At 35.9% G+C, this 13,510-nt stretch overlaps 2 protein-coding genes and 1 pseudogene across 3 annotated transcripts; 2 read left to right on the top strand and 1 right to left on the bottom strand.

The window, feature by feature from the left end:
• Positions 1–4,156: 4,156 nt before the first annotated feature.
• Positions 4,157–7,305, bottom strand: LOC147390052 (peptidyl-prolyl cis-trans isomerase FKBP16-1, chloroplastic-like). 2 transcript variants are annotated; one of them, XM_086417306.1, is made up of 8 exons: positions 7,154–7,305; positions 6,466–6,654; positions 6,285–6,319; positions 5,645–5,738; positions 5,358–5,418; positions 5,074–5,119; positions 4,608–4,678; positions 4,157–4,430 (listed from the first exon to the last, which is right to left on the bottom strand). In XM_086417306.1, the coding sequence occupies exons 1-8, from the start codon at positions 7,210–7,212 to the stop codon at positions 4,353–4,355; spliced, it is 633 nt and encodes a 210-aa protein (XP_086273432.1). In that variant the 5' UTR covers positions 7,213–7,305; the 3' UTR covers positions 4,157–4,352. The 2 variants fall into 2 exon arrangements, with proteins under 2 accessions (XP_086273432.1, XP_086273433.1); XM_086417307.1 differs by having other exon boundaries at positions 6,466–6,676; positions 7,154–7,255.
• Positions 7,306–9,123: 1,818 nt separating this feature from the next.
• On the top strand, positions 9,124–13,155 carry LOC147390053 (heat shock protein 81-1-like). Its single transcript, XM_086459677.1, has 3 exons — positions 9,124–9,388; positions 10,847–10,988; positions 11,081–13,155. Exons 1-3 carry the CDS (start codon positions 9,266–9,268, stop codon positions 12,547–12,549), a joined length of 1,734 nt encoding a protein of 577 aa, XP_086315803.1. The 5' UTR covers positions 9,124–9,265; the 3' UTR covers positions 12,550–13,155.
• LOC147390054 (heat shock cognate protein 80 pseudogene) lies at positions 12,571–12,923 on the top strand (annotated as a pseudogene).
• Positions 13,156–13,510: the final 355 nt, after the last annotated feature.

Genomic DNA, 13,510 nt, shown 5'->3' on the forward strand with positions numbered 1-13,510 from the left:
TCTTGAAGGAAGATCAAAGAAGGGATTAACATGAAAGTTGAAATTGAAGAGCTCTTACCTAAAGTTGTAGATATTTGGTAATAAAAGCAACTAGTATGTTTATGCATTTTGGATAGCATACACGTGCAAGGGGGTTGAGTCCTCCTAGGATATCTCCTCTTCAGAAGAAGAAAATGAACTTAAATGATTGATCTTATATTTTTAAAGGACTGATTAAAAGTAAAATATAATTTTTTTTAAAACAATTTTTTTATATTATAAATCCAGAAAAAAACGACTGTCATTAACAATCATTTTTTCCTTCATTTATGATCAATCACAAATTAAACACAACTCCTAGGATACCTCCTCTGAAGAAGAAAATGAATTGAAATGATTGATTTTATATTTTTAAAGGACTGATTAAAAGTAAAATATAATTTTTTTTTAAATAATTTTTTTATATTATAAATCCAAAAAAAATGACTGTCATTAACAATCATTTTTTCCGACATTTATGGTCAATTGCAAATTAAACACAATTCCCTTTGAAATGACTGCTCTTACGAGAGCAAGAGCAGTCATTTGTTTCAAAAATGATTGTCGTTTATTACGCATTATGACATAGTGCCTTGATTGTCTCTTTTGTGTTATTTTGGAATGAAACGGTGGTAAATAAATGAAGGCAAAGATGTCTATCTTAATTGTAATGATCGTTTAACAAATGAAATGTAAAATAAATAATATTACTGATCATTGCACCCAACTAATTATTGTTTGTATTTGTATTCACTTGTTGTAAAGACGGGGTACTCTTGCCATTAAAAGATAATGGGCGAATGGAGAATTTGTAACAAATGAAGTTCAAAAAACAAGGTTTGGAGAGTTGTTTTTAAGGGAGAATCTATATATTGTGTTTGGGGATCTGCCTGGTAAAAGACCATTATTAATGATGAATTTAAGAATTAAGGTGTATTTTTGGCCATGATATCTAAACAATTTTGACATCGTTTCACACACTGTTGACATGGATGTGTGTACAGAACCATAGATGCTCTTCATCGAGATACAAGTGAGAAGATAGATGCTTTTCAATGAGATACAAGTAAGAAGCATCTATGGTTCTGTGCACACCAATGTGTGAAACGATGTCAATTTCAATGTCTCTTGCATGACTCTTTCACTTAATATTGTATTGTCAATTAATAGGTTTCTTGATCCATAAGGGTACCTTCTAATTCTTTAGAGGATTTTCTTTCTAAATATTCTAACATAATTGGATTTCTTAAATGATTGGCTTTTCATTCATTATTATTTTTTATTGGTATACATGTTTTTAATGAGTTATGTAACTTGGTGCTGACGAGATTTGAAACTAGGTCTCTAATATCATCTCCCAAAACCTTACCAACTAAGCTAACTGGCACCTGCACTTTCCAATAATTATTAAATCCATATTATACCCCCATTTACTCTGTAGCTCTTGTTTTACAGTCCATGAGTCATCTTGTACTCATGGTTTAGATCAGATCTGAAAAAAGAGAGGAAAAAAAAAATCTTCTTTTGCTCTAATCGAGTGTTTGAAAATGGATGGTGAACAAACTTGTGAATTTAAACAGTTGGATGTAAACATCTTGATCATGTGACACACCCCTCGACAATTTAAAACAACTATAGAGAAAACGGGCTACAGTGGATCTGTTCCCCATTTTTAATGAAATGGTGCAAAATTGTGGAGGCCAATGAGTCGCATCAAAACTTAGGTGTTAACATAATCTTCAGGTGCTTTCCACTTCTTTCCATGTGACAATGCCAAAATATATCTATAAAGGAAAATGCTGGAATGACACAGGGTATTTATTGCGATTCTCACAAGTCTGACGTGTGATGTGCACATAACCATATATGTGTTTTCTCGTGATACGTGTAAAAACCATCTACAGTTATGTCTGCATGTCCACATCAGAATTGTGAGTATCACAGTAAATCCTGTGTCACCCCAGCACGACTCATCTATAAATATAAGTAATTTGGAGAACACATTAATGCTTGAGGCCAATAAGATGGTCAAGCTTCTCATCTTCTGCTGTCCTGCATTGTGATAAAAGAATGGGTTCAGTGATGTCTGAGATACCTGTTTGTGCTCAACTGCGTAGTCAAGTGACAAAGCTAGTGAGCCCACTCTCACTCCTAAGGCTCCACTCAGTCCTAAGAGTGTCTCAAACAGTTCTCTAAATCCTCAAAATAGAGACTTGTCAATGAAAACCCTGCTCCAACATGTTCTAAAAGGGGTCTATATTCTAGAGACCATATTTTGAGTCTCCAAATAAATTTGAAGACCCAAGGTTGAGTCTCTAAACTATCTCTTAACACTTCATTCTCATTATAATTCTATTTTGCCATTTCTCATATGATATATTTAAATTTGATACCGGTTATGTCTTTTATACTTTTCCACTGTATTTTTATAAAATTAGTATAACTTTCAATCTACAAATCCAACTTCTATAAAGTTGGTATTGTTGAAAGGATATTTAAAACGAGATCAATATTGAATAATTTTTAGGTATATTTAAAATAAAATTTTAATATTTCTAAATTAGTTATTGGAATAATGTTTTAGAGATTATAATAGAAATAAGTGGTTGGAGTTGAAACTAACATTGTGATGCTCTAAAAGCACTTTATCATTAAAAATGATGATGTTTTTGGTGTCTAAAATAGAGATCTCGGTTGGAAATGCTCTAAGAAGGCCTTCTCAAGAGACCAAGAAGATATATGAATGCATGTACATAAGTAGTTCACCGAACAAATAGATGGTAATGGGGATTTCTGATTCGAGATAAATACTTGCAACACTTTAAAGGTGATATTAAGGCGGATCAGTACCATATAAAGTATAAACATTTGCCCTGACCACTTATGTTTGCGTGTTCAATATTTTTCTACAGTGAACCATTGATGCATCTGATCTGATGATGGATCTAGATTGACCACGTTGATGGACATGCACCATAAAATTAGCAAGATTGGATTTGTGGATTTTTCATCATGGGCTACACATGAAATTATGAAAGAAAAAAAAAAAACAGCTCAAATTCAATGAGTAGAAATCATCAACCAGGCTGATATTTCTATGTGTGGCTCCACTATGGAATGGATCAAATATTTATTGTCAGTGGCCACCAATTTTCGTGAGCGATGGTTGATGCCTATGACTGTGCATCCGTACCGTTCCCTTTACTTCACATTGAACCCAAATGCCAAAAATTGCCACATGACACACTCTTTAGGCTAAATGGTCCCTGAATTTTGTTCACCCAGACCTAAACTCTGAAAATTAGCTTAGTTGGTGTTTTCTTTCTTGTCATTCCATTTGAGCATTTCCGATCATTCATGGGCCAGACTCACGAAACCATAAGGTTTTCAAGCACATCAAAATGAGCTATTGTCCACCAAAGAAATATGGAGTAATTTCATTGTTCCGCTTCTAAGTTTTGTCAGATATGTGGGGTCCTGATACTGGAATCTCTGTCGTTGAGGCCAATAATTGTTCCTTGCCGAAATCCTGATTGAAGCACTGTTTATACCAACCAAACACTACATTGGTTCATAATATCTCTACAAGCATTCTTTCTATTTTGACCCACCATCAGTAAGGAGTTGGAATGTGAGGATGTCATTTCATTTTTACAGAATAAATAAGTGTCATTGGGTAAAGGGTGTTTACTGAATCCCCAGTTTCATCTTTGAAACCCTCTACAATTATGCGGCATTAGCATAAAGTTCGAATCTTGGTAAGTACAAATTCTGACAGCCTCAAGGCTATCAAAATTATGAGTTCATGGTGAAGTTTAAATCTTGTTGTGTTCAAACTTTGATAACCTTCAAGGTTAATAGAGATTTATAGCTTTAGATGAACTGTAAAGGATAATAAGTGCTGGTGCACAGATGGTACCACAAAGGTGGTAATCCTGTATGGTTGGGCAAGTCTTTGTGGAAAGTCCTAATGTGGAGTCTTTAGTCCAAAAGGTGGCTAATTCTTAGCAAAGCTTTTCAAGTTAGACCATCAATATATCTACTAGGAAGAAAATCTTAGTCATTCTCTCAACAAGGCTACTTTGAAGGACATGATCAAATTAAATTGTTGCTGTGGCTCATTACAAAATGTCAATCAGAACGAAAACTGTTTGCCCATTAGTTTATATAGGATAGAATAATACATATTTTCAACTAGCAATTATGAGAAAATATATTAATTCCTGATGAACAAGTGCATCTTTTCAGCTTCTTTATTGGATCCAGGATCCACGCAAGAACCATATGGACTAACCTTACAAAACCAAGTTTGACTGAAGAACCAGAATAAAAACTCATAATACCTTTAAGAGCTGTACTTCAAATACTAATGGCTCATTTGCATGAGAAATAATACGCCGTCGATGGCCAAACTGTAACCAAAAGCAAGAAAAAGAAGATAAAAATTAATGGTTTTTATAAGAAAAGGTTGGTTAGCATTCTCACATGGTGTGCTTTTGTATATGTAGAGGTACATGAATTTGCTGAGTATATTACGGTATGCTCCTCGATGCTTACAAAAAGTAGATAAAAAAGGAAAGGGAAAAAACCTCATCAGGAATTGGTTTCAAATTTAAATTTACGTATCCGGCCGAAGGAGGTATTAGTGCTCTCCTCTTCCCTGCAAATAACACCGAAAGGGGGACAAGTCATTTTAGTAACTTCTCACAAAAGAAGGCACAAGATATAAAATAGGAAAATCTGAGCCACATTTATTTTGACTAGCCAGTTTTATGTTTTACAACAAATATTTTCCTAGCCAAAGTTATGGGATAGTGTGGAAAAATGACCCATGGAAAATCTACCTGAAACTAGTGGATTTGCCATTGATCCAAATTGTCAAATTGATTGAGGATTCTTTGGATGGTGGCAAAGATACAATGTGTGAGTAGTTTCAGGATTATGATTTCACCTAAAGGTGGCCATCAGTTTTACAGGCCTGAATTTGAGCACATAAACCAATTGGTACATAGAGGTGGTTATGAAAATCCTGAAACCCGTGACTGCAGAGCTTACCTCCAACCCTCATGCCAATCAGAACCTCCTTCAATCCCTGTATGATCTATTAAGAGGAATACAATATGATTAGTATACAATGGGCTAATGGGTTGTCCCCACCAACTAATGGTGTTTACAAAAAATTATGTAGTTTCCAAAACTGAAGTTGTAGATTCAATTAACCCAGACCATGTTCTTGTCTCCTTACTTCACAGAATTATCTTGGTCTTTTCTTCTTGTACCTTTGGTTTGGTGTTTTCTTTCATTGAATTTGAATAGTAAGAACATAGAACAGAACTAACCTGATTTTCATCCAAAGGAAGTATCACAGGTGTGCTTTCTCCACTGAATTGATCCACAGTGCTAAAATGAAATATAATAAAAATCTTAATTTTTCTATTTACAGTATAAACTGAAAGATTCGGTAGTTTAAAAAGCGATAAAACACAAGTAGAATGGTACTGGAAAGAAAATATTGACGCCCCATCCTTACCCTCGTTGCTTGTGCAATGAGGATTTATTCTATTCAAAACAAACATAGTTCCTTATAAACAATTGGAAACACAAATATTAAACATGAATACTCTACCTATGAACAAAATATCCATTTGAACGTCGGCAAACATAATTAACTTCAACCAAATCTCCTTCATGAGCTTCTAGGCCTTCCCCTTCAATAATATCTTCAAATTGGAAAGCATGAGTGTTAGTCTGATATCGAGAGCATACCCATGTAACACAAGAGATCTGTTTCCTTCAGAAGCAATTGGTGTAGATTCTTGTGTAAAGCAAAATAATTTATTGAGATAAGATTGTTTTAAAATATAGATTAGTTGATAATATTTGGTATTTGATTTTTAGAGTTGTGTTATGATTGGACATGATTCATGGTCATTTTGTTTCGTCCAATTACATGAGTTTTAGGCTACAAACACATCGACTAAGACAAATTTCCCCACTTATGCATCAAAAGTTAGAGGCTAAGATTATTGTCCACACAAACTTAATAACGACAGAAGATAATGATAAAACCAAAGACAAGCTATCTACCTGAAAAAAGAAAAAGAAATTAAGGTCTCTCTTGATGTGTTTAGAGTAGTAACCATCCTTCATTATTTTTTCTAATAGATAAGAAGAGATCAAAGTATTCTTTGTATAACAAACAAACAAACAAATAGAACAAATTCAACACAAAATTATGTATTTTTTGGAAGAGTAAGAAGCTTTACCTTGAATGTTCACCCCACTAGGCATCTTCAGAGTCCTGAATGCTCCAAATTCCAAATACCCATAGTTCATAAGAACTGATAACAAAGTAGTATCAAAGAACAAGGAAGCTTAATGTATTCATTTATTCCTTTACTCTAGTTGAGACTTTCAACAGCTAAAAAACCACACCTTAGATCTCACCTGATTACTTTAGGGTCCTTCAACTCTGGCTTAGGAGCCGCAAGAGCAGGACGAACATACAATACCATTCCATTGAATCCCATAAACTCTAAAACTAGCCTTCTCGATAATCTGCAGATTGTCATTGAAGCAGATTTGGCATCCAATTCCTTAACCCGAGCCTTTCCACATTTTCGCCCGTAGACACAACTGATTACATTACATGCAAATGCTACAACATAATCATCAAATTGGATATTTAAATAAAAATAAAAACAAAAAAATTAACATGGATATAATTTATGATTCAAATCTTGAGGTCAACAATTCTTCATTCAATTGCAAATTCTCTTTGTAGCTCACTATTATGTGGAAATGCCACTGAGTATAGGAATGTTAACATGGAATATCACACATTATGCTACGATGAGAACGAACGACCCATCTTAATGTTTCAACATTTTTAATTATATTATGTTTTATTGAAAGGGGAATTTACCATTAGATTGTACTGTTTCATCACACAAAATGTCCATGAACATACTTAAGGAAGTTGAAATTTCGATTTTAGATCAATCCCATAAACATGTAGATGTATGTAATTGTACACATACATACAGAACTTGGTGTTGTACAAATGTGGTGAATTTAACAAAAAAACATAATTATTAAGATGTAGGAAATACACAATAGAGAGAAAAGTGGTTACTTTCGAGATCTGTAGGCGACTTCGAATTGATTTAGGCTTCGGAAGGAACAGGCTTCCATTCTAACTTCAAAGAATGTGAGACTGAGAGGGGTTCCACTTCCCACTATCGGATAAGCAAGTATAGGAGTCTTTTTTAGCTACTCCGCGTATAAACAATCAAGTGAAATTCTATTGGCACACCAAACTTGAAAAGTAAAAAAGAAGAGGGACAAACAAACAAACAAACAAAAAGTGGTTTTAGAAATACCCCTCCACATTTTGATTAATATTTGATATACCCCTACATATATTATGATATATATTCCTTGACCTCAGTCTTCTCAAAGATATTATGAAAAATTGGCCTAAAATACCCCTATCTTCATATTCAAGACAAAAAACTTCTATTTTTCTCCTCAAACACCATCATCTTCAACCTTTAGGGTGGGTACACTTTTTTATCCTCATCTTTAATTTTCCATCCTCACTTCAACCTTTCATCCTCAAAGATATGGATTTTTCGATGATAAAATTAAGGGCTTTTTCTTCGAGAGGTTGAAGATGAAAGATTGAAGTCTAAGTTGAATAGGTTAAAAATAGTTTACCAGTGAAATTAAAGAGCTTAACAATTACAATCCCCCCCGCGAAAAATGAAGGATTCGAAGCATTTAGGTCATTTTTTTATCAATTTGAAACACAACATTCATTATAAAAACTGCCAAGCTCCACCATGATGACACTTTTGGGTGCATCACCCGAGGAGAGGTTGAGTTGATGGTTTGATTATAGCTAGTAGACGAGCAAATCAATTTTTTCCTAGTGACTCATTCTAAGGTATTAGTCAAGGTGGGAGCTTGAGTAACATTAAAATATTTCTTTTGACAATTTTAGAATGAGCCGTGATAATCTGATGCCTTCTATGACCTATGCCCCCATCATAAAATCGTAGATCATTTACCTTTGGATATATAAGTAAAACATTTATGATTTTGAGTATCCCAAGGCACATGATGTACAATTCTATGATTGAGAGCACAGAGGGGTGTATGCCAAAGGGGTGCCAAAAATCATTATTCTTTAAGAATAAGTAGTATTGATCATACCAAATTAAAAGAGAAAAAAAGGTCTCAAAGCTATGGGAAAATTAAAAATAATACTTAAATTTGTATTTATCTGATATTTGATTATATTTGAAAATTATCTGGAAAAAAAAAAAAAGAAAGAAAAGAGGTGGAGAAAAATGATAGAGTAAGAATGAATGAAGATGGAGAAGAATAAGGAAGTGGAACAAGGGCAACGAAGATCATTGACGATGGCTGGGAAGATAAAGAAAAAGAAGGAAAATAAAATGAGCTAGGATTTTAATTTGGGAGTAGAATTTTTTTTTTTCTTGGGGAAAATGAAATCCTGTCTTTGCTTGATTTTAGGAAAAAACAAAAAAAGTGATTTTCCATCAAAAATGGGTTTCTTACTCAAATTTTTTTTTTCACCCAATCAAACACACCCATTAAAGAAAATCATCCCTTCCCTTGGCGGTTTTATTATTCTGATATGATTCACTATCATTTATATGATGGGAAATGTTCAGCACCCTAAGTTTTACCACACACTTTAACAAACGTTTTTTGTCCTACATGAGTTAGAAGTTTTGGAATGGACTTATATGATATCCAATTACATTGCGTCTTTGATGGAATTTGTTAAACCTTTGATTCGTATCGAATCACTGATGATGTGGATACCAAAAGAGAGATGTCTTGATGGAATCGTTAAAGAATGGTTTGTTTGACGCTTTTCATCCATACCATGTGCACTGAATAGATACTTTTCTTCAACGACGCGTTCAATCAGTATTCACTACATCAAAATACACGTGGCAGCATATGAAACTCAGCTGGACTAGATTGGTTCGATTGTGCTGGACATGAAATTTATAATGGAAGTATCTGGAAGCCCTAGGGAGGTCCATATATATTGACAAGTTACAGCATCCTCTTCGCTCATCTCTCAAACCCTAGATCGCTTAGATATCTAATTTTGCATCGTAAGTCCTTCTATTTCTCTTTTCGTCTCCTTCTCTCATCTATTATTTCCTTCCAGGGAGAGACAGAAGAGATCGCTTCAAGCTCGATAATGGCGGACACAGAGACGTTTGCGTTTCAAGCGGAGATCAATCAGCTCTTGAGTCTGATTATCAACACTTTCTACAGCAACAAGGAGATCTTCTTGCGAGAACTCATCAGCAATTCTTCCGATGTGAGTAGCGCTGCTTTTAATTCTTTTTTTTTTTTTTTGTGGAGTTTCTGTTCTGTTAATTTGTTTTTTTTTTTTTCCTTCAGTCTTCTACTTTTTCTGTAATTAATAATTAATTAGCTTGATCTGAACCAAAGCTTTGACATTTTCTAGTTGTTATTATTATTATATCTTGTTCTCAGAAAATCAAACATGTTTCGGGATGAGATCTAATTTTACGGATCCAAGTTCTTTCATTTTTATTTTATTTAAAAAAAAAATTTATTTCATATTATGTGTGCTTTATGAGGATCAAATGCTGATTTATAGTTAGATGCTAGATTTGAAAACCCCCTAAAAGGCCATAAAGAAGATCCTTTGTGGGGAAGATCTTTATCTTATTCTGTACTTTACGTGCTTGCTAAGAATAGAAATCCCGATTTAACATTCCATATTTGCTTTTATGTGTCTATGATCTTGATGAGCATATAGCCTCTGTGTACTTGTTACTTGTGACTACATCTAACTGTAGAGTGGAAAAAACTCGAATACTGATGGTGCCATATATCTATTCTTGTGTACTGCATTAGCTTTACAAGTTCAAATCTTGGTTTTCTGTGATTCCATATTGGTGCTGGATTTAAGAAGCAAACCCTAAGAGCATTTCCAACACAACACCCTCTACCCATACCCATAAATGAGTCTTTTAGGTATTGTGTGTAGCAATTATGGGTATCCATGTGATATGCACTCCAACCGCACTACCCATAAGTGCTGCCCTTAAATTGTTTAAAAAAAATTTAATTCAATTCAGATTTTTTTTTTGTTTGTTTTGAAAATTAACTTTTTTTTCAACATAACTGCCTGAATTTTTTCCCTCCAAAAAAGATGGGTAACCAAGTGGGAGTAACCTTTTTTATGGTATTGAAAAGGCCTAGACCCAAAAAATGGTGAGAGATGGGTCTTGGGTTGGAGTCGATACTTTTGGACTCCATTACCCATATCGGCAGTTGGGAACTGATGGGTAGAGGGAAGGGTACTGCGTGGAGTTGCTCTAATATGTCACTTTTTAAGTTTTACAAATATGAGTTTTGGTGCTTATATCTTGGTGTATGTGTTCATTGCGGATCTTTTGAAGAATTAAAACACAACTTTTGTGATTTTCATGTTACACTGGGCTTTCTATTCCGAACAATAATTTTAAGCGTGGTTTATAATATCCGAATGCATAGGCTAATATGAAACATCAAATGACTTGGGAATGTATTTGATAGTATCCATAAATATCAGCTGATACAGCATCAGTTTTTTCATTGACCGAAGCATTTCTTCGGCATTTTAAAACTTGGTTTTAAGAACTTTCTTTTTGGCTAGGTTTGGTTTTAAGAACTTGATTACGTCTTTGTTAATGCGTAAATTATTTATAATCTTATAATGAAATTCGGATTATGAAATTGTTGTCCATTAAAATTTTTTATGAAGGCCTTGGACAAGATCCGTTTTGAGAGCTTGACGGACAAGAGCAAGCTTGATGCCCAACCAGAGCTCTTCATCCATATTGTACCTGACAAGACCAATAACACTCTCTCCATTATTGACAGCGGCATTGGCATGACCAAGTCTGGTGGGTATTTACCTGTTTGACGCTTATTGCATCAATGTGCACTTTTGAAACCTAAATAATAATCTATTTTATTATTTCTTGTGTTTATTCAGATCTGGTGAACAATCTTGGTACCATAGCAAGGTCGGGTACCAAGGAGTTTATGGAAGCATTGGCTGCTGGTGCAGATGTGAGCATGATTGGACAGTTTGGAGTTGGGTTCTACTCAGCTTACCTAGTTGCTGATAAGGTGATTGTTACCTCCAAGCACAATGATGATGAGCAATATGTGTGGGAATCTCAGGCTGGTGGGTCGTTCACTGTCACCAGGGACACCTCTGGTGAGAACCTTGGGAGGGGTACCAAGATGACACTGTACCTCAAGGATGACCAGTTGGAGTACCTTGAGGAGCGACGGCTCAAGGATCTGATCAAGAAGCACTCTGAGTTCATCAGCTACCCAATATCTCTTTGGACTGAGAAGACCACTGAGAAGGAGGTTTCAGATGATGATGAGGATGAGGAAGAGAAGAAGGATGAGGAGGGAAAAGTTGAGGAAGTTGATGAAGAGAAAGAGAAGGAAGAGAAGAAAAAGAAGAAGATCAAGGAGGTATCGCACGAGTGGGATGTGGTTAACAAGCAGAAGCCTATCTGGATGAGGAAGCCAGAGGAGATAGCCAAAGAAGAATATGTTGCCTTCTACAAGAGCCTAACTAATGATTGGGAGGAGCACTTGGCTGTGAAGCACTTCTCAGTTGAGGGCCAGCTAGAGTTTAAGGCGGTCCTCTTTGTGCCCAAGAGGGCCCCCTTTGACTTATTTGATACTAAGAAGAAGCCCAACAACATTAAACTTTATGTCCGTCGTGTCTTCATCATGGACAACTGTGAGGAGTTGATCCCTGAGTACCTGAGCTTTGTGAAGGGTATTGTCGACTCTGAGGACCTTCCCCTCAACATCTCCAGAGAGACGCTTCAGCAGAACAAGATTCTTAAGGTCATCCGCAAGAACTTGGTGAAGAAGTGCGTTGAGCTCTTCTTTGAGATTGCAGAGAACAAGGAGGACTACAACAAGTTCTATGAGTCCTTCTCAAAGAATCTGAAGCTTGGCATCCACGAGGACTCGCAGAACAAGTCAAAGCTTGCTGAATTGCTCCGATATCACTCTACCAAGAGTGGGGACGAGATGACCAGCCTCAAGGACTACGTCACAAGGATGAAGGAGGGTCAGAATGATATTTACTATATCACTGGTGAAAGCAAGAAAGCTGTTGAGAACTCCCCATTCCTTGAGAAGCTCAAGAAGAAAGGGTATGAAGTACTTTACATGGTTGATGCTATTGATGAGTATGCTGTGGGTCAGTTGAAGGAATTCGAAGGAAAGAAGTTGGTTTCTGCGACCAAAGAGGGATTGAAACTGGATGAGAGTGAAGATGAGAAGAAAAAGAGTGAAACCATGAAGGAGAAGTTTGAGGGACTGCGCAAGGTGATCAAGGATGTGCTAGGCGACAAGGTGGAGAAGGTGGTGGTGTCGAACCGTGTGGTGGACTCACCTTGCTGTTTGGTATCCGGAGAGTATGGGTGAATAGCTAACCTAGAGAGGATAATGAAGGCACAGGCTCTGAGGGACTCGAGCATGGCTGGGTACATGTCAAGAAAGAAGACAATGGAGATCAATCCAGAGAATCCCATTATGGAGGAGCTAAGGAAGAGAGCTGATGCAGACAAGAATGATAAGTCAGTCAAGGATCTGGTTCTGCTATTTTTGAGACTGCTCTACTCACCTCTGGGTTCAACCTGGATGACCCAAACACCTTTGGCAACAGAATCCACAGGATGCTAAAATTGGAATTAAGCATTGATGAAAGTGGTGATGGTGATGCAGAAGACACGGACATGCCCCCGTTGGAGGATGCGGATGCTGATGCAGAGGGTAGCAAGATGGAGGAGGTTGACTAAATGTTGTGGGTGGTTCCTAATTTTATTGAGATTTTCTAAATGTTTTACTTTTTACTATTTTAGTTGGGAAGAACTTCGTTTAAGTGGGGAGGGGGGGGGGTTTAATGTTGCCTGTCTTACTAGTTTACTATATTTGCTTTTGGTTTTAGTGGGTTATTAATTTTGGTTATGGATGATTGCTTATAATAGTTCTATTGGTTTTTACATGTAATGATGCACTTATTTGTCGGCACTGTTTTGAGTGGGTCGAATCAAAGATTCAGATTCAGATTGGTAGGAGGGAAAAACAGGCTGATTGCAGTTGGTTTTAACAGATTTGGAGATTGAACAATGGCACACTTTTAAATGGGTCATACATACCATTTTTACCTTTGTTTTTTTGTTTCTATGTAATGGTGGAGAGCAAACACTTGCAGGAGCAGGAGGCAAGCCTACCTAGTCTCATTATTTACTCTTCTTTCTAATCTCATTATTTACTCTTCTTTCTTTTAAATTTTCAGCAGATGGGCGTCCCTGTGACGTCCATTTTACTAACTAAAAGACATCTAAAGTCTCAAATGAGAATACGTTGTGTTTTGAAGGGAAAA

Source organism: Akebia trifoliata, chromosome 11, assembly GCF_017979445.1.
Source record: "Akebia trifoliata isolate Shusen 1 chromosome 11, ASM1797944v1, whole genome shotgun sequence".
Classification (NCBI taxonomy): domain Eukaryota; kingdom Viridiplantae; phylum Streptophyta; class Magnoliopsida; order Ranunculales; family Lardizabalaceae; genus Akebia; species Akebia trifoliata.

Coding starts and splice junctions, on each gene's coding strand:
- LOC147390052 (XM_086417306.1), bottom strand. CDS start 7,212: ATGGAAGCCTGTTCCTTCCGAAGCCTAAATCAATTCGAAGTCGCCTAC. Junction 6,320..6,465: donor AAGGACCCTAAAGTAATCAG/GTGAGATCTAAG, acceptor TGGAGCATTCAG/GACTCTGAAGATGCCTAGTG. Junction 4,431..4,607: donor TGAAACCAATTCCTGATGAG/GTTTTTTCCCTT, acceptor TTTTGGTTACAG/TTTGGCCATCGACGGCGTAT.
- LOC147390053 (XM_086459677.1), top strand. CDS start 9,266: ATGGCGGACACAGAGACGTTTGCGTTTCAAGCGGAGATCAATCAGCTC. Junction 9,389..10,846: donor TCATCAGCAATTCTTCCGAT/GTGAGTAGCGCT, acceptor TTTTTTATGAAG/GCCTTGGACAAGATCCGTTT. Junction 10,989..11,080: donor CATTGGCATGACCAAGTCTG/GTGGGTATTTAC, acceptor GTGTTTATTCAG/ATCTGGTGAACAATCTTGGT.